General features: G+C 41.2%; 2 protein-coding genes and 1 long non-coding RNA gene across 3 annotated transcripts; 2 read left to right on the top strand and 1 right to left on the bottom strand.

The window, feature by feature from the left end:
- Positions 1–944: 944 nt before the first annotated feature.
- Positions 945–7,343, top strand: LOC139458983 (transmembrane protein 141-like). The gene is made up of 4 exons (XM_071240422.1): positions 945–1,083; positions 2,282–2,348; positions 4,137–4,328; positions 5,030–7,343. Exons 1-4 carry the CDS (start codon positions 1,042–1,044, stop codon positions 5,083–5,085), a joined length of 357 nt encoding a protein of 118 aa, XP_071096523.1. The 5' UTR covers positions 945–1,041; the 3' UTR covers positions 5,086–7,343.
- A 3,026-nt stretch (positions 7,344–10,369) lies between these two features.
- LOC139458982 (uncharacterized) lies at positions 10,370–18,379 on the bottom strand. The gene is made up of 6 exons (XR_011652679.1): positions 18,215–18,379; positions 16,446–16,545; positions 14,300–14,518; positions 13,322–13,426; positions 11,394–11,519; positions 10,370–10,514 (listed from the first exon to the last, which is right to left on the bottom strand). It is a non-coding gene; the product is annotated as an uncharacterized lncRNA (long non-coding RNA).
- Positions 18,380–21,124: 2,745 nt separating this feature from the next.
- LOC139458476 (uncharacterized) lies at positions 21,125–22,682 on the top strand. Its single transcript, XM_071239913.1, has 3 exons — positions 21,125–21,653; positions 21,810–22,139; positions 22,675–22,682. The coding sequence occupies exons 1-3, from the start codon at positions 21,125–21,127 to the stop codon at positions 22,680–22,682; spliced, it is 867 nt and encodes a 288-aa protein (XP_071096014.1).
- The last annotated feature ends 2,177 nt before the right edge of the window (positions 22,683–24,859 follow it).

The raw sequence follows: 24,859 nt of genomic DNA, 5'->3' as shown, positions 1-24,859 counted from the left end.
GTGCATTCACGTGTGTGTGTGTGTGTGTGTGTGTGTGTGTGTGTGTGTGTGTGTGTGTGTGTGTGTGTGTCCGTGTCCGTGTCCGGACTAATGTCGTTATAACAGACATATTATACTAAGTCAGATCTGACCAGTCCTTGTTTTATCCCTTTAATGCTGAGCGCCAGGCAGGATAACAACAAGTACCATCTTCTAACGTCTTTTGGTATGACGCGGCCCGGGACTCGAACAAGCGACCTTCCGTTCTTCCTGGCAGACGCTCTATCCGCTAGACCACGGAGGCGGTCAACAATACTAGTACAATGTGTGACCTTTAGGTCTCAACAAATGTCTCACCGTGGACATCCGAGTTAGAATTGGTCTTCACACACACATGCTTGTCGTAAAATGCTAACGGGATACTGTGGTCGTTGACTTGGTTGATGCATGTCGTCGTATACCAACTGCGAAGATCAATGCTCATAATGTCAAACACTGGGTTGTCTGGTCCAAACTGCATTATTTAAAGACCACCGTACGTCATATATTGGAATATTGCTGATGCAATATTAAACAACAAACAAACTTAACAAAAGTCATTGAACCAACCAGAGCTCGTTCATAACGCCTTCCAGTACACATGCATTAAGTTTTCCCAATTCATCGCCATTTCTTTGTATTCGCGCCTAGATGTCACCACAGGCACCTGGAGCCGATACATATAGGAAGGTACCAATATGTATATGGGTCGAAAATAATTAAATGATCTTGTTCAGGTGCCTGTCGTTTTAACCTATTTCATAATGTACATGGTTAAAATGCCAGTTTGTCAGCATAAATATAAGTGTCACACTATTTGAAATTGTTTCTGTTTAGACCTTATAATAATTCGAAATATTAGATACTTTTGGTTTAGGAAAGTAGTATCGTGAAATTATGTAGAGTTACCTCCCTTTGATTAAAACATGGGCAATGTCGGTCGGCAATGTCAGGCATTGAAAGCGATCGTAAAAGCCTAGCTACTGCTTGATCTCTACACATTGAACACACCTGCAAGCAAATATGAACAGAAAAGTGCCAGAGGAATTGAAAGAAAAATATCCAGTTGGTTGTCATCTTTTTAAATATATCGCAGACAATGATTATGATAAAATTGGAGAATGGTCTTTCATTAATGCAGAATGTCTATATATCCATGTCGGGACTGATTTCTAATAACCGCTGGTATAATAGCGTTATACGCCTATCGAGGTATATACCAGTCATACCTACAACAGACCAACACACCAAGAACCAATTTTCATTTGAGAAACATCCGCTTTTTGTGCAGTTTGTCATAAATACTCTAGTTTTCACCTTGTTGCCTTGTCATACATGAATACCATCCAGTAGCATATTCATTCAATCGAGACCATATACGGATGTGGGATGTGGTAGGATGTTCCTGATCGTTAATTCGCAAGAATGTCAATGCAAACATATAGTTAATCATATGTTATAAGTTAGGGCTGGGAAGGGTAACTCGGGTACCCGGGTCGAGTGGGAACTGAGTAGGAGCCGGGTACCCACAGGACTACGCGAACCTGTGGTTAGTCACGTGATATATTGTTTCATGACAAAAATACACTATATAACTACATGGTTACACAACAATTTTAAGTCTCTAATGTTCACATTTCTTTATGACTATGAACACTTTCCTTCTGACTTAAATATGTTTGAACAAAGCTAATACTTCAGTCAACTTCAGTGTATGCATGCTACTGTCAAACTATTCCCAATCGGACATTTTGTACCTATCTCTTGACACCAAAGCGTGTACCTGGGTAGGGTCGAGTTATAGGGGTGTGGGTACCCGGGTAGTAAATTTGGACTCGTCCCAGCCCTATTATAAGTGTCCTTTCCAAATCAAGGAAACAAAGCAACTCAACATTTACAAATATATAAAGGAATGGACAGCTTATTAGTCAATTCACGAAAACCTCACATGCAAATCTTTGAATCTCGCACAGTTAGGTGTGAAAGTACAGCTTGGTCTCATGCAGCAGTGAGTAGTCTCCAACTAGCCTCAAGGCCAAACCCTCGGTATGTGGTCTCTGTATTAAACAAGGAACAAAAAGTTCACTGACAATAGCATTGGATAAAAATGGACGAACTAACAACCAATACAGAAACACTCAAATGAAATCACTAATTCTACCACCAAACATGATCATGGCAATGTAGCTGAGAGTTGTGATGGGGTCTTGACTGTCGGACCACATCGCAGCTCTCGGCTTATGATAATGTTGTTTCATTTCAGCACTATGAGACTTACGCCAAGTGTCAGTCGTCCGCATTCCTGGCAGGAACATTCACCTTTGCAACAGGTAAGACGATGTCTGTTCAAGCAATGTTAGGTAGCCTAGTGGTCAATGAAGATTCTCCTCCTGTTGGGATGATGGGGTAGTCTAGTGTTTGAAGCGTTTGATCGTCACACCGAAGGCCTGGGTTCGATTCCACATGTGGGTACAATATGTGAAGCCCATTTCTCGTGTCCCCCCGCCATGATTTTGCTGGAATAGTCCTAAAAGTGGTGCTCAACCTGCTAACTCACTTCTCCTCTTGCTGGTTTGATTCCCCGGTTGGGGAGTACACAGGGGACCACAAGGTGAGGTCGCTGTATCCATTATTTTGTTATTAGTGTGTTTGTTGTATCCATCAAAATTATATAATAAAAATATATGGCAAATGGCTGGAACCAAAAAAACAGTTTGTTATATCCGTCAGTTTGTTATTTTAGTCAGTTCGTTATAAGCGTGTTTGTTATAAACGTAGTTCACTGTACTAGTATCTGCTCAAATGCAGCTTTTTGTTACCTGACCAGTGGATTGGTTTGCATTCCAGTTATCATTCTCTACTCCCTGGGGAGTATACAACCCAAGTTGCCTATGCTGTTACTACTTCCAGTCTGACTCAATGACACCTTGTTCGTTATATCCATCCAAATGATATGATAAAATGTATGGAACATGTCTGGGAGCAAAAGAACAGTTTGTTATATCCGTCAGTTGGTTAGAAGCGTGTTCGTTATAAACATAGTTTACTGTAATTAGAGTCAGTAAATGAGGCCCAGCTCCGTGCATAAATGTTGTGTGAACAAGGACCATTGCCTGATAGTGAAGGAATGATGAGATCAAATGGCCGCAAGGCAATGTCACATAGTGCATGGGATTAAGAAACATTCTGACCCGTGAAGATCCGGGGTAGAATAGGTCTTCAGCAACCCATGCTTGCTGTAGAAGGCGACTATGCATGTCGTAGGAGGCGACTAACGAGATTGGGTGGTCAGGCTCGCTGACTTGGTTGATGCATGCCATCGCATCCTATTTGTGTGGATCCAGGCTCATGATGTCAATCATGGGATTGTCTGGTCCAGACTCGATTATGTACAGACCGCCGTCATATAGCTGGAATACTGCTGAGTGCGGCATTAAACAACAAACAAATAAACAAACAAACAAATCAGAAATATTGTTGTTTTTGCGATGTACATTGGTACAGGGCACATGCTAGTTTCCCTCTTACCTGAACCAGGCTGTGGTTTGATTCATTGATTAAAAATAGCGACTATACCATGTGTCATCGTGTCCCAATTGAGTGGATCGATGCTCATGATATCAATCACTGGATTGACAAACAAACAAACCAGCGCTAGAACGTAACACTTTTAGTCCACCAGTCCTAATGATTATGACATATAGCAAAACCCTTAAAAATGGTAAATTTCTACTATTGGGCAGTTTGATAAGGACTATAGGACTAGTGGCATTTTCTACCGCTGCAAACAAACAAACAAATAAACAAACAAACAAACAAACAAAAAACACATTGTACCACAACAATTTGGATTATAGTTAAAAACTTCCAATCGCTGGATTTGCTTATTTACAGGCTGCTGTCATACAGATGGAATATTCCTGTGCATGGTATTCAACAATAAATAAACAAGCCAATTTTTATGGAATGATCCAGAATCATAATGATTTGCTACCCATGTGGACAAAATAACTATTTCACTCATTATCTGGAGATAGATTTGTGGCATGAGGTTCAGTTTTCTAAAAGAATGAAAATACATGCATTTGTGTTTTTAAAAACATGCTGTTTTTTTTCAGCAACTGCTGGTTTGTATGTCGTTCAGGAACTGCTGAAGACACGCCTCCCATACGCCTGGTCATCATTCCTGCTGACTTCGGTGCTGGGCGGGAGCATGGTCTCGTACGTCGTTACTCGCAAGAAGACCAAGGATTGTCAAGACATGTGGATGGCAATGGAAGACCGACACACTGCACTGACATCTATTGATGGTGGGTTTAGTTGCCAAGAAAACTAATCAAACCAGGACATTAAGATCTTCATCATACACTGGTGACACTACTGACCTAAAAATTTGTTATAACTCATTTTATGACTAACCAGGCCCAAACCTCATCACCTAACTGAATAGCTCCAAACCTCATTCCCTGACTAACCAGGCCCAAACCTCATTCACTGACTATCAAGGCCCAAACCTCATTCACTGACTAACCAGGCCCAAACCTCATTCACTGACTATCAAGGCCCAAACCTCATTCACTGACTATCAAGACCCAAACCTCATTGCCTGACTATCAAGGCCCAAACCTCATTGCCTGACTATCAAGGCCCAAACCTCATTCCCTGAATATCAAGGCCCAAACCTCATACACTCACTACAGAGGTCAAAGCCCTCATACACAGACTTCCTCACAGCAGTAAAAAATATTCTAAAGCATTCAGCAGCCTGAATATAAGGACACCCCCTAAAAGTTCTCTTTGACCTTGTTATACCTTTAACAATAAACAAACTGACTAAAGCAGGCTAGTGACAATTTCTGTCTGTCATGGTGTCAGATCGATATATTCTCTTACCCTTCACACTCTATCTAGTTTCTTAAGATTTTTGCAAAAAGAGTTAACACCGAAAAAGATAACAAAAAATGATAAACAGTTAAAAGCTATTTTCGATAATTGTTTCATTTTGTTTCAGAAAGGAAAAATATGGAAAAAACATCACCAAACACATTGCCATCAACTCCGTCATAGCTGTGCTGCGTCATCAGTATTTGACCTTTATGACAGAAACACATTGTCCTGAAGCAACATCCCTGTGTATTACCCTACAATAGCATATAGCAGTTACACACAGTCCGCACTCAGGGAGCACTGTTTGAGTGGGCTAGGCCAGGCACTGGTACCAAATGTCCTTTTATCCCATCTTCCCAAGGCAGGGGAGTTACCTTTAAAAGTTCATTTTCCATCCTTGCCGAACAAGGATGGAACTTCTGGGCTAGATTGGGCTATTACAAGTTATGTCCCTTCAGTATCCCTGCTGTTGACCTATCAAATTCCACCTCTCATATCACTTGCATTTGCTTTAAACAGAATGGCGGCGCCCAGTCAAGACGATCTGATCAATAATCAAAATTTATATTGTGATAAAACTGTCTTACCTCAGCAAGTGCATGGAAAAAACATGAAAAGATTTAGGAGATATCTGTTAGCGCCCAGTTGGCAAGACACATTCTTTGCAAATCCTACAATCAACCGAAATCTGCATGGCAGTAAACAAACCGGATGTCGATTTGGTTACGCAAATTTGATTGAACTATGCTTAGACTCGTTAGTCCAGCCAAAATATAACTCCATAATTCCAGCCTAGTTTAGCAAGGGTGGAAACTGGACTTTTATAGTCGGTTAACTCCCTTGCCTCGGGAAGACCATACCTTGAATTGAGAATCTCAACCCAGTGCCTTTTGATATCATATATCAAAACAAGTAAATAAATGCTTTATGTTTTTCACTCAATGCACGGTGGTTATTACTCTTTACTAACTGAGTGAGTGAGTGAGTTGGGTTAAACGCTGCTTTTAACAGTATTCCAGTTATATCGCGGCGTGTCAGCTTAATGTGGGAGGAAAGCCCGAAGTGATGCAGGTCTCCAACTTTTACCACTTCGGTGAAACCCACGAGCACAGGTATGGTGCTGACAAACCTCGAATCATAATCGGGGGGCGAACCGGGATTCGATCCCACAATCATAGGTTTCTGGCGTGCCCAAGAGACGCAACTCTGCACAGCAAATCGCTTTACTAACTGAAAAAGTTGTAAGAATGAATTTGCATGGTATATTGATATTGATATACCCTAATGTTTTTTGGTACCAAATATATAAACACTACTCGATAAAAGTTTGAACACATTAAAATATAATGACTATGGAAATAAGAGGTCTATATATAGATTGTTATGAGCCAATGTATGTTATTTATTCAATATACTCCACATTCAGACTACTCAAATTTCGAAACCAAGTAGGCTTATTTTCTAAATAACATTATGCAGCATTTGGCTCATGATTGGCTCAGATCTGTTTCAGCTGGCTAGGCCAGGGCACTGGTACCAAATGTCCTGATAACTATGCCTTGGTTTGTATAGTCATGACTGAGATGAACCTCTTCTTTGTCATGTGACTGGCTGTAGAGTTATCTCCCTTGTCTGTTGGGTGGCTACAGAGTTATCTCCCTTGTCAGTTTAGTTTTCTCACCGGTAGATATCATCTTGATAAGCTAAGCAATGACAATCGGTCCCTGGCCCTCAAATCTAGTCAAAAGTCATCCTTGTTTCAAGGTCAGAAGTGAAAGTGTGTCAAGGACATGGGTTGGAGGCTAATTCTGGTTATTAGACCTGTTCGGACACACGTGGCTCTGTGGCTTAAGTTGTCTCCCCTAGTCGCCTGGATCCACTGATCATAGGGTATAAATTGCTTATTCATTACCATATCGTACCAATTTTAGGTACATAGGTAAAATACAACATGAATCACTTTGGGCATTCCCTGGAGATCAAGCAGATATGTGGGAATAGCCTAAGTACTATATGAATTACTAAACCCAACTCATTCTCTCCCTCGACCCGACCCGTGAAGACCTGGGGTGGAATAGGTCTTCAGCAACCCATGCTTGCTGTTAAAGGCGACTATACTTGTCGTTAGTGACTAACGAGATCGGGTGGTCAGGCTCACCGACTTGACTTGATGCATGTCATCGTATCCCATTTGCATGGATCGATGCTCATGATGTCAGTCACTGGATTGTCTGGTCCAGACCGCTGTCATATAGCTGGCATATTGCTTTGTATAGCGTTAAACAACCAACAAACAACATTCACTCACTCATGGACTTCTCGAGGCCTGGGCTTGACTAGGAATGCTGTAGACTTAGACAAATATGTACTTGATACATGCCAAAATTGTTGGCCTTGTGATGCAGATGTTGATTTGGTGAAAGTTATACTTGAAAAATAAAGGCTGAATATATGAAATTGTACTGTGTGTTTTTTTCTTAATACATGCGGGGCGGTCGGGTAGCCTAGTGGTTAAAGCGTTCGCTAGTCACGCCGAAGACCCGGGTTCGATTCCCGACATGGGTACAATGTGTGAAGCCCATTTCTGGTGTCCCCCGCCGTGATATTGCTGGAATATTGCTAAAAGCGGCGTAAAACCATACTCACTCTCATTTAATACATGCGATGATTGCTATATAATTTTTTTCTTCTATGTGTATTTACACTGTTCTCATTTTAGACATAAACTAGTTTTATCGATTATCTTTATACGTGTTGATACGTTTTGACGTTTGTTGGAGAGATTACCACCAAGTCTGTCATGTTTGTAAACAACCAGGTAACTCAAATTTTCACTGGCTTGATGCCGGCTCAACATTATACTTGCGCTTCAATAATCAGCTGTCATTACAAACAAACTTATTAACAATCTCTTACTGCCACGTAACAACTCCTCCTTGAAGATCCGGGTCTTCCGCAATCCATGCTTGACGTTAGTGTCGTCTAACGGGATCGGGTGTCATCGTATCCCACAGACATAGATAAACCCTCACATGTCATCGTATCCCAATTGCGTGGATCGATACTCATGATGTTGATCACTGGATTGTCTGGTCCAGACTCGATTATTTACAGCATATAGCTGGAATATTGCTGAGTGCGGCATACAACAACAAACCAAACAACCAACCCCCGACCCGTGAAGACCTGGGGCAGAACAACAAACAAGATAGATCCTCATGATGTAAAACGTTGGATTGTCTGGTCCAGACTCATTATTTACAGGCCGCCGTCATATAGCTGGAATATTGCTGAGTGCGGCGTTAAACAACAAACAAGATAGATCCTCATTATTTAAATCGTTGTATTGTCCCCTCCAGACTCATTATTTACAGGCCGCCGTCATATAGCGAGACTATTGCGGCGTTAAACAACACACAAACACATACTAATCATAACGGATGTTACAAAGCAACGCATTTTAACCATTCTCTTACATTACACGCGATATATTTTGACATATCCTAGCAAGTTGCAGCACTTTTTTTTCGTCCGGGATAGAATAGGTCTTCAGCAACCCATACTTGCCGTAAAAGGCGACTATGCTTGTAGTACAAGGCGACTAACGGGATCGGTTGGTCAGGCTCGCTGACTTGGTTGATGCATGTCATCGATCCCAATTGCGTGGATCGATGCTCATGATATTAATCACTGGATTGTCTGGTCCAGACTCGATTATTTACAGACCGCCGTCATATAGCTGGAACATTGCTGAGTGCGGCGTTAAGCAACAAACCAACCAACCAACCAACCAACTTATTTTTCGCGAAAACATTCAAATGTTGAAATATTGATATTATTTTTTTCGCAGACTGGTAGGGTGGGAAACAAGCTGTCCGTTTGTTTACCTATGAATTGCAATACAGTTTAAAACTAGCCGTGCTTGAAAATAGCTTTCCCTCTCTCACAAACATTACCGAAACATTGCAAGTTTTCCTGGAATGCGCGCATTAACATTTATTACGTCACAGGGTAAGTGATGTGTCACTCGGACTGTGACAGTAGCCAATATAGCTCTAACTAAAGTCTGTTTCTCATACAGTGGCGAAGCAACATATACGCAAAACAACAATTGTTTTTCCTTGCCTTTCGCGGCAATCCATCGGTCTGTCAGCTGGAGTAACTGCCCTTTGTCAAAGGGAAGCTACTCTAACCCTAGTGTAAGAGACGTCACGGCCACGTTCAGACGTTGTTGACAGTCGGTCTGTCCTGTCATAACGTTAAGTACAGTCAGATGTACACAGAACGACAAAACGACAATTCAAGGTAACAATTCAAACATATTTCGGCCAAATTTAACTATTTTAATTTGCGGAAAAGGTTTCAAGCCGCAGAGGTCGACAAGCACAGATATGGCTACTGATCCCGCTTGGCTGGGCCTAATTTAGACTGGTTCCCGTTCGTGATTGGAAAGCGGAACAAGTGCAACGACACCAAGCGGAGGATCCGGGAACCAGTCTAGGCCTAAGTGCCCTCGCAAAAAAAATTGCCAAAAGTTATAAAATGCCTTAGCTACATCACAGTTAGACACTGATTTTCAGTATATTATACTGTTCTTTTGATAATGATAGCAATTATCCCTTTAGTTTATCCAGATTCCCGATGGTTAATTCTGACTCGATCGGTGAATGACAAGGGCGACGCCATGTTTGTTTGTAAACACTGAAAGTAGTCCCTACTTGACCTTTGATATTTGCATCTCTATCCGGATATGACCCCAACGGATATAGTTTTTATCCGTTGGCTTTATCTTGCCGAGAAACCTACCCATTATATGAGAGGTTATCACGCGAGTGTGTGTTGGGATGGTAAATATCTTGTATTAGTAATACAGACGCTATTGATGACGTAATACAACCACGTGACGTAATACAGACACTATTGTTGACGTAATATATACTATTGTTGATGTAGTGCAGACGTAATGCAGACTCCATTGTTGACTTGGCTTGTAAAGTCGCCTTAGGCTGTTAATTTCAGTCTTAACGTTATTTTCACTTTGGCGTTGTCTCGGCTATTCCCTATTCACTTTATTCACCCAAAGGTCGTCAACAAGAAGTATATATTATTACATTCGTGTTTATTTCTCCTTAAGTTGACAAAACTCTATATTACTGGTTCGAAACTTAGATCTCCCCTGTATGTAAGCATTTGTTTGTCATGACTATATCTGTGCTCGTGGGTTTTACTTCCGGCTCTCCTCCCAAATTAAGCAGACACGACGTGAAATAACTGACATTCTGTTCAACTCAATCAATTATTCAATATAAGATTGCCATGATATTGCTGGAATATTTCTAAAAGGGGCGTAAAACCATACTCACTCACTCACTCACAGTGACGCTCTCAGTGGTTTTGAAACAAAATCCTGTCACTGACAACAAACCCCATTATCAGATGAATTCGCATTTAATACAATATATTACAAATATGTGTTGCTCAATATAATACAATTCAGATGTTTTGATTCACGGAAGTTTGTGGTCATGGTCTAACGTTTAGTGTTTATCAACCATGTATGGGGGACCGCCCTACAGAGAAAAGATTGTTGACGTCAGTGAAGCCTTTTCCTGTGAAAATAAAATAAATAAATACCATTCCTGTATTCATTATTTAGTATCGGCATCTAAATCACATACATCATCATCATCATCATCATCACTACCACATCCGCCATTATCATCTATAAAAGAATAAGCATTAAGGTGATCCAAAAGTGCATCTTCCCAAGGCAAGGGAGTTCATTGACAATAAAAGTCCACTTTCCCCCTTTGCCGACCTAGGCTGAAATTTTGGAGATATATTTTGGCTGGACTAACGAGTCTATGCATGTCCAATTAAAATCGCGTAACGAAATCGACATTCGGTTCATAAACAACATGGCGATTGCCGTGCAGATTTCAATCGATTGCAGGATTTGCAGAGCATATATACAGATGTTTTCCAAATCTTTTAATGTTTTAATCAAGGAGCTCATGTGATTTTATGTGCTTCACCCATCATATTTCAGTGAAGATCTTGATTATCTACCAGATCGTCTTGACTGGGCACCGCCATTTTTAAAGCAAATGCAAGTGATATGAGAGGTTGAATCTGATTGGTCAGTAGGAGGGAAATAGAAGGGACAAATCGTAATCGCCGCTCTACGATCGAGCCACAAAATTCCTGTGTAGTTCGACAAGGGTGGAAACTGGACTTTTATAGTCACCTAACTCCCTTGCCTCGGGAAGGTGTCGAAAGTGATGTGATGGTGGTGATATTTAAAAAAAAGTCATTATCTCCACATTAAAAATAAATAAAGTCGAATTAGCTAAACATCCATTGCGAGTCTCGTGAGTGAGTAATATTACCTGTTTACGCTTCCAAGTGAACAGTGAGTATGAACGTGCTATAATCCAACAGGCCATATGATATAATGAAAGGTAATCTGTTCATGATGTTATACTAACTTTCTTTTCGTCATTATAGAGATACACGGTAGTCGCGCCGAATCCCCAGTTGAAAACGTCATAATTGATGATGTAGTCACAACCGATGTCTTGTCGGAGCGCAGGCGGGCTACAGCGACTGTATATCTAGGAAAGTGGGGGAGTTGTTTTAACGCCGTTTTGAACACTATTGCAGTTAGGGTCAATATTTCTCAATTATCTGATTTCAATATAGGTATTTTTGGGTTGCCGACGATATGAAAAGGGCTTTGGGGGAATATCAAGTCAAAGGGAGTAAGAAAACATACTTTATGGCGACAACTATTTTATTGTATATGGCGACGTTTCGATGTAGATTCTCACACCGATAGCAAGCTGGAGTGACAACAACCAAGTGAAGAGAAGTATATTTACATGACATGATAACCAGCAGATTAACATTGACAACAACAGGTAATAGATACCAAGTAGCACACATATACTTGGCTGAAGCCAGATGTACAGTGAGTGAGTGAGTGAGTATAGTTTTACGCCGCTTTTAGCAATATTCCAGCAATATCACGGCGGGGACACCAGAAATGGGCTTCACACATTGTACCCATGTCGGGAATAGAACCCGGGTCTTCGGCGTGACGGGCGAACGCTTTAACCACTAGGCTACCCGACCGCCCCTAGATGTAGAGTAAGGAGTCTTAGCTTTCTCTACATTGTAAATATATTAACTTGGTCTCGACGCTATATGGCTGAGATAATGCCGATGCGACGTTAAATTTTAACTCACTCACTCACTCACTTAGCTTTCTGTAGTGAAGTGCTTTGAAACTTCCTTTTCACTGAAATAAGAAAACAGTCTCGCCGGGAAGTAAAAGAGACTCTTCTCAAAATTGTAGTTTAAGTCGGCCGATCCACAAAGTAATAGTGAGTAAGTGAGTGAGTATGATCTTACGCCGCTTTTAGCAATATTCCAGCAATATCACGGAGGGGGACACCAGAAATGGGCTTAACACATCGTACCAATGTCGGTAATCGAACCCGGGTCTTTGGCGTGACGACCGAACGCTGAAACCACTAGGCTACCCGACCGCCCCCGTAATGTAATGAGAACGTTTGTCTGTGCTACTGTTTTAGCATACTGAGATACCATTCTTTAACTTACCATGCATACCTAACTCAGACACAACACAATACTGACCCCGAGCCGGCAAAACCATGTTACATCCCTTTAATACGTGGTCTAATGGAAGAGCGTCCGCCCGAAGCCCGCGTCATACCAAAAGACGTTTAAAAATGGTACTTATTGTTACCCTGTCTGATGCTCGGCATTAAAGGTCTGGCTGGTCGGCTCAGAGGCAGTATACTGTGTCTGAGTGGGGTATTCATGTTAAACTGTGGTTTGGTATCTCAGTGGGCTAGTCGGCATCAGTCCGGATTAGTACAAGCACACACACACACACACACACACACACACACACACACACACACACACATACACAGAAGCATGCACGTCGCTATGTTAGTGCAATAATCTTGGACGCGACGTTAAACCCCATTTCACCTCACCTCACCTCACCTCATCCCCTTAATACCGAGAGCAAGGATAACAATAATATTTTAACGTCTTTAGGTATTACGCGGACAGAGATGAAACCACCGACATTCCGGTCTCCGGGCAGACGCCCATGCTTAACACAATGAAAGAAAACCCTTCCGTTAAAATCCGGACAGTTTCAACATTCACATTACTGCCAGTTAAACCTGGCAAAACCCAAACATTATTGATCGCCTTGAAATGGAATTTCCTGCAAACACCCAGTACCGTAAATGGTTTTCAGTGATCCATTTGGAGTTGTATGTTTACAGACTATCGCACTATAGCTAGAGTACTGCTGGCGGCGGCGGAATACAACATTCATTCTCTCACTGAGACAGAGTGATCTGCCGCTACTTACTCTGAGTTTAACACCCGGATGTAGGATGTAGTCGCCGAATTTGTAGAGGATATCGGGTTGGTCTTTTCTCTTTTTTCTCAAAGTCCATCCATCCAGCTGCACCGACTAGTCGCCAAATTAGAGTCATCTTTTAGTTTTACTTTGTAGTACTCGTTGTAGTAATATTAAGTGGTACAATTCATGTCGTATTATAAGATGGTTATTTCAGTTAGTCGTAAATAAGCCAAGCGTAATGAAACGCCGTTTTACTAGTTATCCCCAAATTCAGTGAATCAATATTTAATTTATTTGATGTCACAAAATGAAAATTTGATATCGAAAATTCGAACTGATTGATATAATATTTTTTTAAAGATATTCATATTTTGTATATCAATTATAAGTTTATCATTTCATAAGATAACTTTTGTGGTATCTAAAATCAAAAATTCATTTTGTGATACCAGTAATGAATCATCAATATGTCACCTTTTCACACCTTCCCGGGACAAGGGAGTTAACTGACTTTAACAGTCAGTTAACCCCCTTCCCTCGGGAAGATGCTTTTTCACAGAAGCTGCCCCCTTGACTAAACATTAGGAGTGTCATAATAGCAGAATGGCACACTCTGCTGAAATCTATATATGAATAATTCACACACAAGCACAAAAAGCATATCCATTATGTTAAAAGCATATTTACTGTCGTATGTACCAAAAAGTTAATAAATAATATAACATATTCGAGTTTTAAATACAAACGTACTTACAGTTATACGCGAATTCAAAACGATTTTGTCTAAAACGAAATGCCCAATGTTATTCCCCGAATACACTTTAAACTGCTAAAAAACACCATTTATGGAGAACCAAAAAATATGTTCTCACAAGTTACAAGTATTTTGTAATAAGTTTACGTATCTTGTTTTGCCGTTAAACGAATTGTATCAACTTTGCCTTCAATATATAGGAAACTAAAAACAATGAAATAAACACCAACCTTTGCCTTAGACCCAGTTGTGGTGTTCTCAATCGTTATATAACTCCCGTCCAATGATACGTCAACGAAGCTGACTGGGCCACGGGCCGACCTTGACATTACGTTTCGACCGGAAACGCCAGTGTTCTTTGTCTGCGCATGTGCAAACATTTTGACAAGGAGCACACATCGGTCAACACAATCTGTCTCTTCAAATCTTCAAAGCAGTTGGTTTTTTATCTGTAAGGAAACACCAAAACAAAACATATTGTCTAATTGTAAATGGACACTGGCGCCGTATAAGTTGTGTACGTTCTTACAGTATAGGATTATTAGTAAGTATCAAGGAAAAGAGACTTTGTCATTGTGTATGTAATTAAGAGGGTAAAATAATGTGCTCAATATCTAAACTAACAAAATTGTTATGCTTACCATAAGTTAAAGAGCTCTTGAGGGGCGTGTGCCAATTAAATAACACTACTTATATGGAAACCATTAGAACATATCTGGAGACCACCATTTACCATCTAGTTGTTACGTCAAGGCAAACCAGAAGATTAAAGTAACAATCTGAAAGAGGTGCGTGACAGTTTCGCTCAAATGACATGCAGTAGGTATTATGTTAATGTTGCTAAACACTGTAACAGATTCGCATAAATAGAAACCGGTGATTTTAAACTGACGGCATAAAGAAACTTTACCACTTTTAAAATGAAATTGCCAAAAAATAAAAACGCAAGTTTAAACTAAATCTATGCAAAACAAACACAACAGTGCTCTATGCAGAAAGTGATAAACATCCATGGCACGTTTTTTGTGTGTAGAAAATGCGAAAAGGTGAAAAACGTGCCGCTGCGGCAGGCGAAACTATACGTGCAATTTGGGTATATACATGATACGGACGGCATGTTCAGAAACACAAACAACTCCACAGAAATGCCACGACTGACACCCAAACAACGCGAGGGGTCCTGGGTAGGATACAGATGGAAGCCATCAATGCCCACATTGCTAGAACTTTCGGTTGCTCTTGTGTTGCTGTAACTAACCTGATGTAAAGTTACAGACAGACCGGGCAGACATCGAACAGGCAGACCCAGGGTAACTACACCCAATGAAGACCTGTACTTGCGTACTTTGCATTTACAGGAATCGATCTTTGACAGTGACGTCATCTGCGACGATGCCTTAGGGTATATGGTTAGTCGACATTGTTAGTGGCCAGGCGACTCAGGGCTCAAGGAATTAGACCTTACAGACCTTACAGAGAACAGTTATTGAAAGCGCAACATCGTCGTCCGAGATTAAGAATGGCCCGGACTATATGTCGTTGGCAGAAACGTGACTGGCAGATCAGAGGGTGTTCACTGATGAAAAACGGTTCTGTCTGTGTTTACCGCCGAAGGAGAGAACGAACGGCAGCATGTTGCCTTCAAGTGGTCGTGCCGTATGGTGGAGGGGGTGTTATGGTGTGAATAGGAATTTGTGGGCAGACAAGAACACCATTGGTCATCGTTAACGGAAACTTGCTAGCACAGCGTTCGTTACATGGATGACTCTCTTCAGCCGACTGTCCGACCATTTCTATAATAGCTTCCACGTGGTGAGTTTTTGCGTGTCTTGTAGCCAGGGGTGGTCATGGAGGGCCGTGGCAGGACCTGGATGTTGTGATTCCCGAAAAAGGCCGTTATCAGTCTTGCCGTGTGAGGTCGGCGTTATCTTGTGTGAAAATTACGTTCGCTTGTTGCATAATGGGAAGGACGTGTGGCCGTAGAATCTCATTGCTCAGTTGTGAGTGGAACAGCATCACATGCACAGCCATAGTCAGACTTCATCGGTCTTAAAGATGGTCGACTCACATTAACGTCTTAAGCTTCTCACATGAAGGTTATAAGGCCAGTCGTGGTACCCTTTGCTCTTTGGATTTGGCGTCAGTTTGAGTTCCAAGATGCTAATGCCCGTCCACAGACAGCTCGTGTGTCAATTGATTTGATTTAGAATGGGAACATCCGTGTACTGACCTCAACACAGTTGAGAATACTGTAAGGGACATTCTCGCGATCTCAAACTTTCTAAACAAGCTAAATATGCCCAAAGTATGAGAATGAGCGAGCGACCACTTTAACCTCTCGGCTACCCTATCCTCCTTTACTGATTGGCTAGGTACCTGCTATGAAGTCTTTCCCCATCTTCTGTCATCGTTTGCTACAGGTGGCCGGACGCCGCCTCGTACAGGGCCTGGTAATTCAGTTCAAGTGGGGCGACACCTAAATGAATGTCAAATCAATTCAAGAGAATAACTGTTGTTCTGATGCGAGGTGAGGTGAAATTAGTGCCCTCGGTGAAAGTGACACACCGTTATTAGTGTCCTGTGTGAAACTGACACATTCCCTTATTTCCCTTTGTGAAACTGAAACATTGTCATTAGTGTCCTGTGTGAAACTGACACATTGTCTTTAGTGCCCTTTGTGAAATGAAACATTGTCATTAGTGTCATGTGTGAAACTGAAACATTGTCATAAGTGCCCTGTGTGAAACTGAAACATTGTCATTAGTGCCCTGTGTGAACTGAAACATTGTCATTAGTGCCTTGTGTGAAACTGACACATTGTCATTAGTGCCCTGTGTGAAACTGACACATTGTCTTTACTGCCCTCTGTGAAACTGAAACATTGTCATCAGTGTCCTGTGTGAAACTGGGGCATTGTCATTAGTGCCCCATGTGAAACTGAGGCATTGTCATAAGTGCCCTATGTGAAACTGAGACATTGTCATTAGTGCCCCATGTGAAACTGAGACATTGTCATCAGTGACCCGTGTGAAACTGAGACTTTGTCATTAGTGCCCTATGTGAAACTGAAACATTGTCATTAGTGCCCTGTTTGAACTGAAACATTGTCATTAGTGCCTTGTGTGAAACTGACACATTGTCATTAGTGCCCTGTGTGAAACTGACAAATTGTCTTTAGTGCCCTTTGTGAAACTGAAACATTGTCATTAGTGTCCTGTGTGAAACTGAAACATTGTCTTTAGTGCCCTGTGTGAAACTGAGACATTGTCATTAGTGCCCTATGTGAAACTGGGGCATTGTCAAAAGTGCCCTATGTGAAACTGAGACATTGTCATTAGTGCCCTGTGTGAAACTGACACATTGTCATTAGTGCCCTGTGTAAAACTGAGACATTGTCATTAGTGTCCTGTGTGAAACTGAAACATTGTCATTAGTGTCCTGTGTGAAACTGAAACATTGTCATTAGTGTCCTGTGTGAAACTGACAAATTGTCTTTAGTGCCCTTTGTGAAACTGAAACATTGTCATTAGTGCCCTATGTGAAACTGAGACATTGTCATTAGTGTCCTGTGTGAAACTGAGACATTGTCATTAGTGTCCTGTGTGAAACTGAGTCATCGTCATTAGTGCCCTGTGTAAAACTGACACATTGTCATTAGTTCCCCGTGTGAAACAGAGACATGGTAATTGGTGAACTGTGTGAAACTGAGATATACTTAGTGCCCCGTGTGAAACTCATGGTAGATACAGGTCTTCGTGTCCTAATTGCGTAGATCTATGCTCTTGATGTCAATCACTGCACCTTCTGGTCCAGACTCTATCATTTACAGACCGCCGGTGTATAGCCCGAATATTTGTAAGTGCGGCTTTAAATAACAAACAACAAAGTGACCTCGCACGACCTATTTACATCTAGGCACATACGCTGAAGAAAATAGTTCGTTCCCTGCTTAACACTCTACAACCTGTTTGTGAAGACTTAATCATTAACACAGCTCCCGCAGTTTCGTAATCATGTAACTTTCCACGTAATAACGTTAGTTTTACGACATAATACTTGAAAACACACTCTGACCGATTGTCGCCGGCCAGTGGGAGTAAAGTACATTCAAGGTTACATTGACAAGGGGGTAATCTTTAACTCACCTTCACTCCACACAGCACATGGAGGCCTTGATAGTGTGTATAAGTTCTGATATCACGTAAGTCGTCACCCGAGCAAGCACCAACAAAGGCGTGTTCAAATCATGAGTAAACAAACCAACATGCTTCTACCTAGGTATCATTTCACCTGAACTACATTTCAACTGATAAAACGCCACACAGGCAATATGCATTGGGTCACATGCAGCGAAATACAACGAGGTATTGTGTAGTTAAAAAAAAGCAAAAGCATTAATATTAGCATGCACTCAATACTAATAACATGCATCCGGTGAATTTATTTCAATTCTTTGTATTAAACGACCGTGCTATACTCCGAGGGAGATAGAATTGCTCGTATGACAACGCCCACAGCAGAGTATGACTGTCACAAATACAGAGCTAAACCTGCTTTCATGAACGTAAATGCTCTTTTGACGTGCTATATTTGGACTATTATGTAGCATGTGTAATAACCATGCCCTTCTGTCATGGGATGTGTCATGCTATTGTGGCTGCTAGCTGTAATACTAGCCAGAAAAGATGCTAGGTATTTCCTGCGTGACATCTGAGGAAAAAACGCATGGACCTAAGACACATCATTATCTTACCACCACGATAATAAAAAGTGCATGTAGGACATGAATTGAAGATTGACAAAGTAGACACAATTTATGGATAACAACGTCTTCATTTACTGCAAAGGCAACGTTATAGATCCTTATACCCTTGTCATGCAAGGCTGACTAATGAATGTAGGGCATATATTGAATACAATCGTTTTAATGTTTCGTCAGTATGTCATGCATAAACACTTGTGCAATACTTGTCTAGTGTGTGGCTTGACTGTTTCCTTCACAAACCATCAATATTCCAACTATTTCGCGGAAGCTTGTACACTATCGAGCCAAACACACCAGTAGGTGGAGGCTTAAGTATCGATTCAAGTCATCGGGGATTGATGTCACACTATCAGCAAGGTCGCATTGTTATCGTCCTATCCTATTTCTTACGATCGACTCGCATGGGGTACCGGGGACTCGCATGGGGTACCGGGGACCTACTCTCACACGGATTCCCACCCGGATTGCACACTTTGTTCACCCGATAGGACACTGCTTCTTTCAAAAAAGAGAGGCCCTGTTTTTAATTTGGAAACTGCGTTCAGTAATCGTGTAATATTTTTGAAACAAAATATATCACCTAATGAGAGGTGCATTTTATAATTTGGAAATTATCGTTCAGGAATCGTGTAATGTTTTTGAAAAATATAGCACCAAAAGAGTTGTGAATGTTATTTGGAAATTATCGTTCAGTAATTGTGTAATATTTTTTTAGATGAATATATTATCAAATGGAATGCAGCACCACGGTAATGGAGAATCGTCGGTCGCATGGCAGACATACTTTAGTGAAATTTGATGAGCTGGAGGGAATAAACACAACTTAAAAACAAAGGTAGACACTACATGCATGAATGCAGTTTCCAAGTCAGGGGATCAGTTTGTTAACTTGTTGAAGTGTGTTAACCGAAGGAAACTGTATCGGTTATTCCATTCAAGATGTATTTTTTACTCTGCTGAGCAGGGTTGAAACTTCACCTTATTTGACCACGGCATTTACATGCGTCATCAACACAATAGCCTTACATCCCGTGGGTGTTGAGACCACAGCTAAATATCGTAATATTTTCACGATTACTTTGCACTGTCTCTAGGGGAGATATTTGAACCGGATTTTGCAGTGACAGATACTTAGATGAGATTGTTCAAACGGACTGCATTTATGAAATTGTACAATGGGTGTAACTGCACGTGTTCTCGCCATCGGTTACCGGTCGCTTTGATAACAGAGAAGATGAAATACATGTACTATCGAGATCTTTGGGGATTGCACTTGTGTTGTGTTTGGTTCTCGGTATTTAGAGAGACAGCCGCGCAGGCCGTGTAGTGCAGACGTTGCGGCATGGGGGTTAATGGTATCTGAGACCTTGTGCAGCATTCCACGCACGACGCAATTCCTTTGAGAATTCAATCAGAATGAAATCATGAAATGTACATGCCCAATGGTTCCATGTATATACCAGCTTACTGCTCTGTGGTTCCATGTACCTACCAGGTTACTGCTCTGTGGTTCCATGTATCTACCAGCTTACTGCTCCGTGGTTCCATGTATCTACCAGCTTACTGCTCCGTGGTTCCATGTATCTACCAGCTTACTGCTCCGTGGTTCCATGTATCTACCAGCTTACTGCTCCGTGGTTCCATGTATCTACCAGCTTACTGCTCTGTGGTTCCATGTATCTACCAGCTTACTGCTCCGTGGTTCCATGTATCTACCAGCTTACTGCTCTGTGGTTCCATGTATCTACCAGCTTACTGCTCCGTGGTTCCATGTATCTACCAGCTTACTGCTCTGTGGTTCCATGTATCTACCAGCTTACTGCTCCGTGGTTCCATGTATCTACCAGCTCACTGCTTGCCGAGTTCACGTAGGCCGAGGTGTCCCCACTGAATAACACTGATGATTCCTACTACTTCTTCCTTTTACTTCTTCTTCTCCTAAAATCTTCATCACTGCTGCTACTACTACTACTACTACTACTACTACTACTACTACGACTACTACTACTACTACTAGGACTACTACTACTGCTGCTGCTACTACTACTACTACTACTACTACTACGACTACTACTACTACTACTACTACTACTACTAGGACTACTACTACTGCTGCTACTACTACTACTACTACTATTGCTGCTTATACTACTGCTACTGCTGCTGCTACTACAATCTTCACCACCGCAACTACTACTTCTACTGTACTATTATATTGGCATGGTATTGAGTCAGGGCATGGTATTGAATAAGGGCATTTATTGAATCAGGGCATGGTATTAATGTGGAGATGATATTGCGTTCAGGGCATGGTATTGAATCTGGAGATGGTATTGAGTCAGGGCATGGTATTGAGTCAGGGCATGGTATTGTATCAGGGCATGATATTGAATCTGAAGATGGTATTGAGTCAGGGCATGGTATTGAATCTGGAGATGATATTGATATTGAGTCAGGGCATGGTATTGAATCTGCAGATGATATTGAATCAGGGCATGGTATTAATGGAGATGATATTGAGTCAGGGCATTGTATTGAATCTGGAGATGGTATTGAGTCAGGGCATGGTATTGAATCAGGGCATGGTATTGAATCTGGAGATGGTATTGAATCAGGAGATGGTATTGAGTCAGGGCATGGTATTGAATCTGGAGATGATATTGAGTCAGGGCATGGTATTGAATCAGGAGATGATGTTAAATCAGGGCATGGTATTGAATCTGGAGATGATATTGAGTCAGGTCATGGTGTTGAATCTGGAGATGATATTAAATCAGGTCATGGTGTTGAATCTGGAGATGATATTGAATCAGGGCATGGTATTTAATCTGGAGATGGTATTGAGTCAGGAGATGGTATTGAGTCAGGGCATGGTATTGAGTCAGGGCATGGTATTGAATCAGGGCATGGTATTGAATCTGGAGATGATATTGAGTCAGGGCATGGTATTGAATCTGGAGATGATATTAAATCAGGGCATGGTATTGAATCTGGAGATGATATTGAGTCAGGTCATGGTGTTGAATCTGGAGATGATATTGAGTCAGGTCATGGTGTTGAATCTGGAGATGGTATTGAGTCAGGGCATGGTATTGAATCTGCAGATGATATTGAGACAGGTCATGGTGTTGAATCTGGAGATGGCATTGAATCAGGTCATGGTGTTGAATCTGGAGATGATATTGAGTCTGGTCAGGGTATTGAATCTGGAGATGATATTGAATCAGGTCAGGGTATTGAATCTGGAGATGATATTGAATCAGGGCACGGTATTGAATCTGGAGATGATATTGAGTCAGGGCATGGTATTGGGTCTGGAATCACCGCTCTGGTCATCCCTATTGTCAATACGCACATACACCATTTTTTTAATGAGGTATGGTTTAATGTCGTTTTCAAGATTATTAAACTTGTATAGCAACGTGCATGTGTGTATGTGTGTTTGTGTGTGCGTGCGTGCGTGCGTGTGTGTGTCTGTGTGTGTGTGTGCGTGTGTGTCTGTGTGTGTGTGCGTGCGTGGCATCTTGTACTAGACCAGACTATTGCCGATTTAATAGTGCTAGCCCAATAAGGTACCATGGCGAAGTTTAACATGAATACCTTATGAAGTCCAGTCCTGGTTTTAGCCTCAGGCAGGGTAACAACAAGTACCATCTTTTAACGTCTTTTGGTATGAAGCGGCCGGGGATCGAACCCCGACCTTCCGCTCTCAGGGAAGACGCTTTACCACTAGACCACGGAGGCGGTCTCTTTTGTATTGAATTGCAGAATATTTTGAACGTCTTTCTCATCACAAATTGTCATTATTGAGATCATTCTATTGTATCTATGTATGTCTAGGTATTTAATAAAAATACACCTCAGTACTAGTGATAATAACTATAATAGCAACCTAATAACTATTGCTACATATATTGCTTGCTTTCAACAATTATGAACACCTGGACTGTAATATTTAATGCACTGGAGGCCTAATCTGACCCAGGATCCCCGCGAGGACAGTGAGGAAAATAATTACACATGCCGGTAATCATATTGTTCTTTTCCACTACCTCGTTTGTTGATTTTCTCTTTTGTTATTCAACAAAGACACGCAACCAGGATATCAACCATGTTTTCTTCCGGCTACTTCTTAATTATCATTTTCATTGGACGTGTCGCTGAGTTTTCCTGAAGTGCTGATTTAGTGAGTGAGTGAGTTGGGTTTTGCGCCGCTTTTAACAGTATTACAGTTATATCGCGGCGTGTCAGCTTAATGTGGGAGGAAAGCCCGAAGTGATGCAGGTCTCAGACGTTTACCACTTCAATGAAACCCACGAGCACGGGTATGCTGCTAATAATCCTAGAAACATAATCGGGGCGAACCGGGATTCGAACCCACAATCATACGTTTCTGGTGTGTCAAAGGGACGCAACTCTGCTCAGCGAATCGCGGCGCCTTAGACGACTGGGCCATCCGTGTCCCCAAGCGCTGATTTAAGCGATGTTACGAAAGTGTCGTTCATTTGGCCCAGCCATCAAAACAATTGTTTCTGTAACTTTGTATACCACTTTCCACATGACAAACTTTAGGAAAAACTTCATTCCTTCATCAATGGGGCTTTTGTTACACAACGTGGTGACCATAGATATAGTTACAGGTCTATCTTCAGGGGTTCCGGTCAAATGGCACAAAATGAAAGCAAATGCCATCTGAAGTTTACTGATCAAACACTATGTGAAATGCAGGACTTCCTCATTGATACCATCTATGTAAAAGTTAAGGGTAAGACATTTATGGAAAAAGGAAGCATCCCCATGGGCACCAATTCCCCTCCCTTTCTTGGTGATCTGTTTCTTTATGCATATGAATCAGAATTTCTGCTCCGATTGGCAAAGTCAAAACAAACTAATTTGGCTAAGAAGATTAAAAGAAGCTTCAGGTATATCGTTGATCTTATATCGTTCAATAATCGGAGAGTGAATAACCTTCCACTGATTTACCCACCTGAACTAGAAATAAAGAGAACCAGTGAGACCGCCTCATCTGTTTCATATTTAGATCTATGCATAAAGATTCAGGGCCTAGATTTTCGAAAAGATCACAGCCCTAAAATTATCGTAAATGTATCGTAAGGAAATCGTAGGATATCGTAGCATATTTTCGAAACTATCGTAGCCCTAAGATATCTTAAGATTGTCGTAAATCTAAGATAGCCCCATACCTGTCGTAAGTTAATTTTATCTTCATCCAAGATGGCGGCATACTTTTCCATTGATTTTGCCAAACTATTAGTCTGCTTTACGTTCAAACATTGACATTTCATTTTGTAAAATTGAGTGATTCAAATTTTCAATTTCGAAAACACGAAGAACGCATCAAGGATTTCACGTAAAAAATGGTCTTAATCGCGACAGGTTTACGGTAGTTTCGAAAATCTATCTTATCTTTGCCTCAAAGATATCTTATCTTTGAACGTTGTTATGATTTATCTTAACTAAGATAGTTTCGAAAATCTAGGCCCAGATTAACAAAACACTCTCCATAAGACTGTATGACAAGAGGAATGATTTCAACCTTCCTTGTATGTCGAGCAATATATTTACAAGGGTTGAATGTACGAAAGATAGGATTATTAGCAAAATGAATTAGTATTAATGTGTTTAAAAGTGTCCCCGACTTTCATTTACGTAGATGATACTTTCATGAACGTAGATGATAGTATCATTTACGTATATTAAAGTATCTTCTACGGAGATGAAAGAATCATCTGTGTGTGTGTTTCTTTCAGAATGTGGCACTAATACGCTTCCATACTTGTGTCCTTTAGTACAAATTTTAATGCCACACTCAGCACCTTTCCAGCTATATGATAGCGGTCCGTACATAAATGAATCTGGTAAAGACGATCCTGTAATCGGCATCGCGAGAATTCTACGCAATTGGGATACAATGACATGCGTCAACCAAATCAACGAGCCTGTCTGTCCGATCCCGTTAGTCGCATCTTACGACACGCATGGGTTGCAGAAGACTTATTCTAAA

Source organism: Haliotis cracherodii, unplaced genomic scaffold (assembly GCF_022045235.1).
Source record: "Haliotis cracherodii isolate W230 unplaced genomic scaffold, xgHalCrac1.p SCAF_13, whole genome shotgun sequence".
NCBI lineage: Eukaryota > Metazoa > Mollusca > Gastropoda > Lepetellida > Haliotidae > Haliotis > Haliotis cracherodii.
Note: the sequence above shows the minus strand (reverse complement) of the source record. Positions and strands in the feature narration are given on the sequence as shown.

Coding starts and splice junctions, on each gene's coding strand:
- LOC139458476 (XM_071239913.1), top strand. CDS start 21,125: ATGATATTGCGTTCAGGGCATGGTATTGAATCTGGAGATGGTATTGAG. Junction 21,654..21,809: donor TGATATTGAATCAGGGCATG/GTATTTAATCTG, acceptor ATATTAAATCAG/GGCATGGTATTGAATCTGGA.
- LOC139458983 (XM_071240422.1), top strand. CDS start 1,042: ATGAACAGAAAAGTGCCAGAGGAATTGAAAGAAAAATATCCA. Junction 1,084..2,281: donor AATTGAAAGAAAAATATCCA/GTTGGTTGTCAT, acceptor GTTTCATTTCAG/CACTATGAGACTTACGCCAA. Junction 2,349..4,136: donor AACATTCACCTTTGCAACAG/GTAAGACGATGT, acceptor GTTTTTTTTCAG/CAACTGCTGGTTTGTATGTC.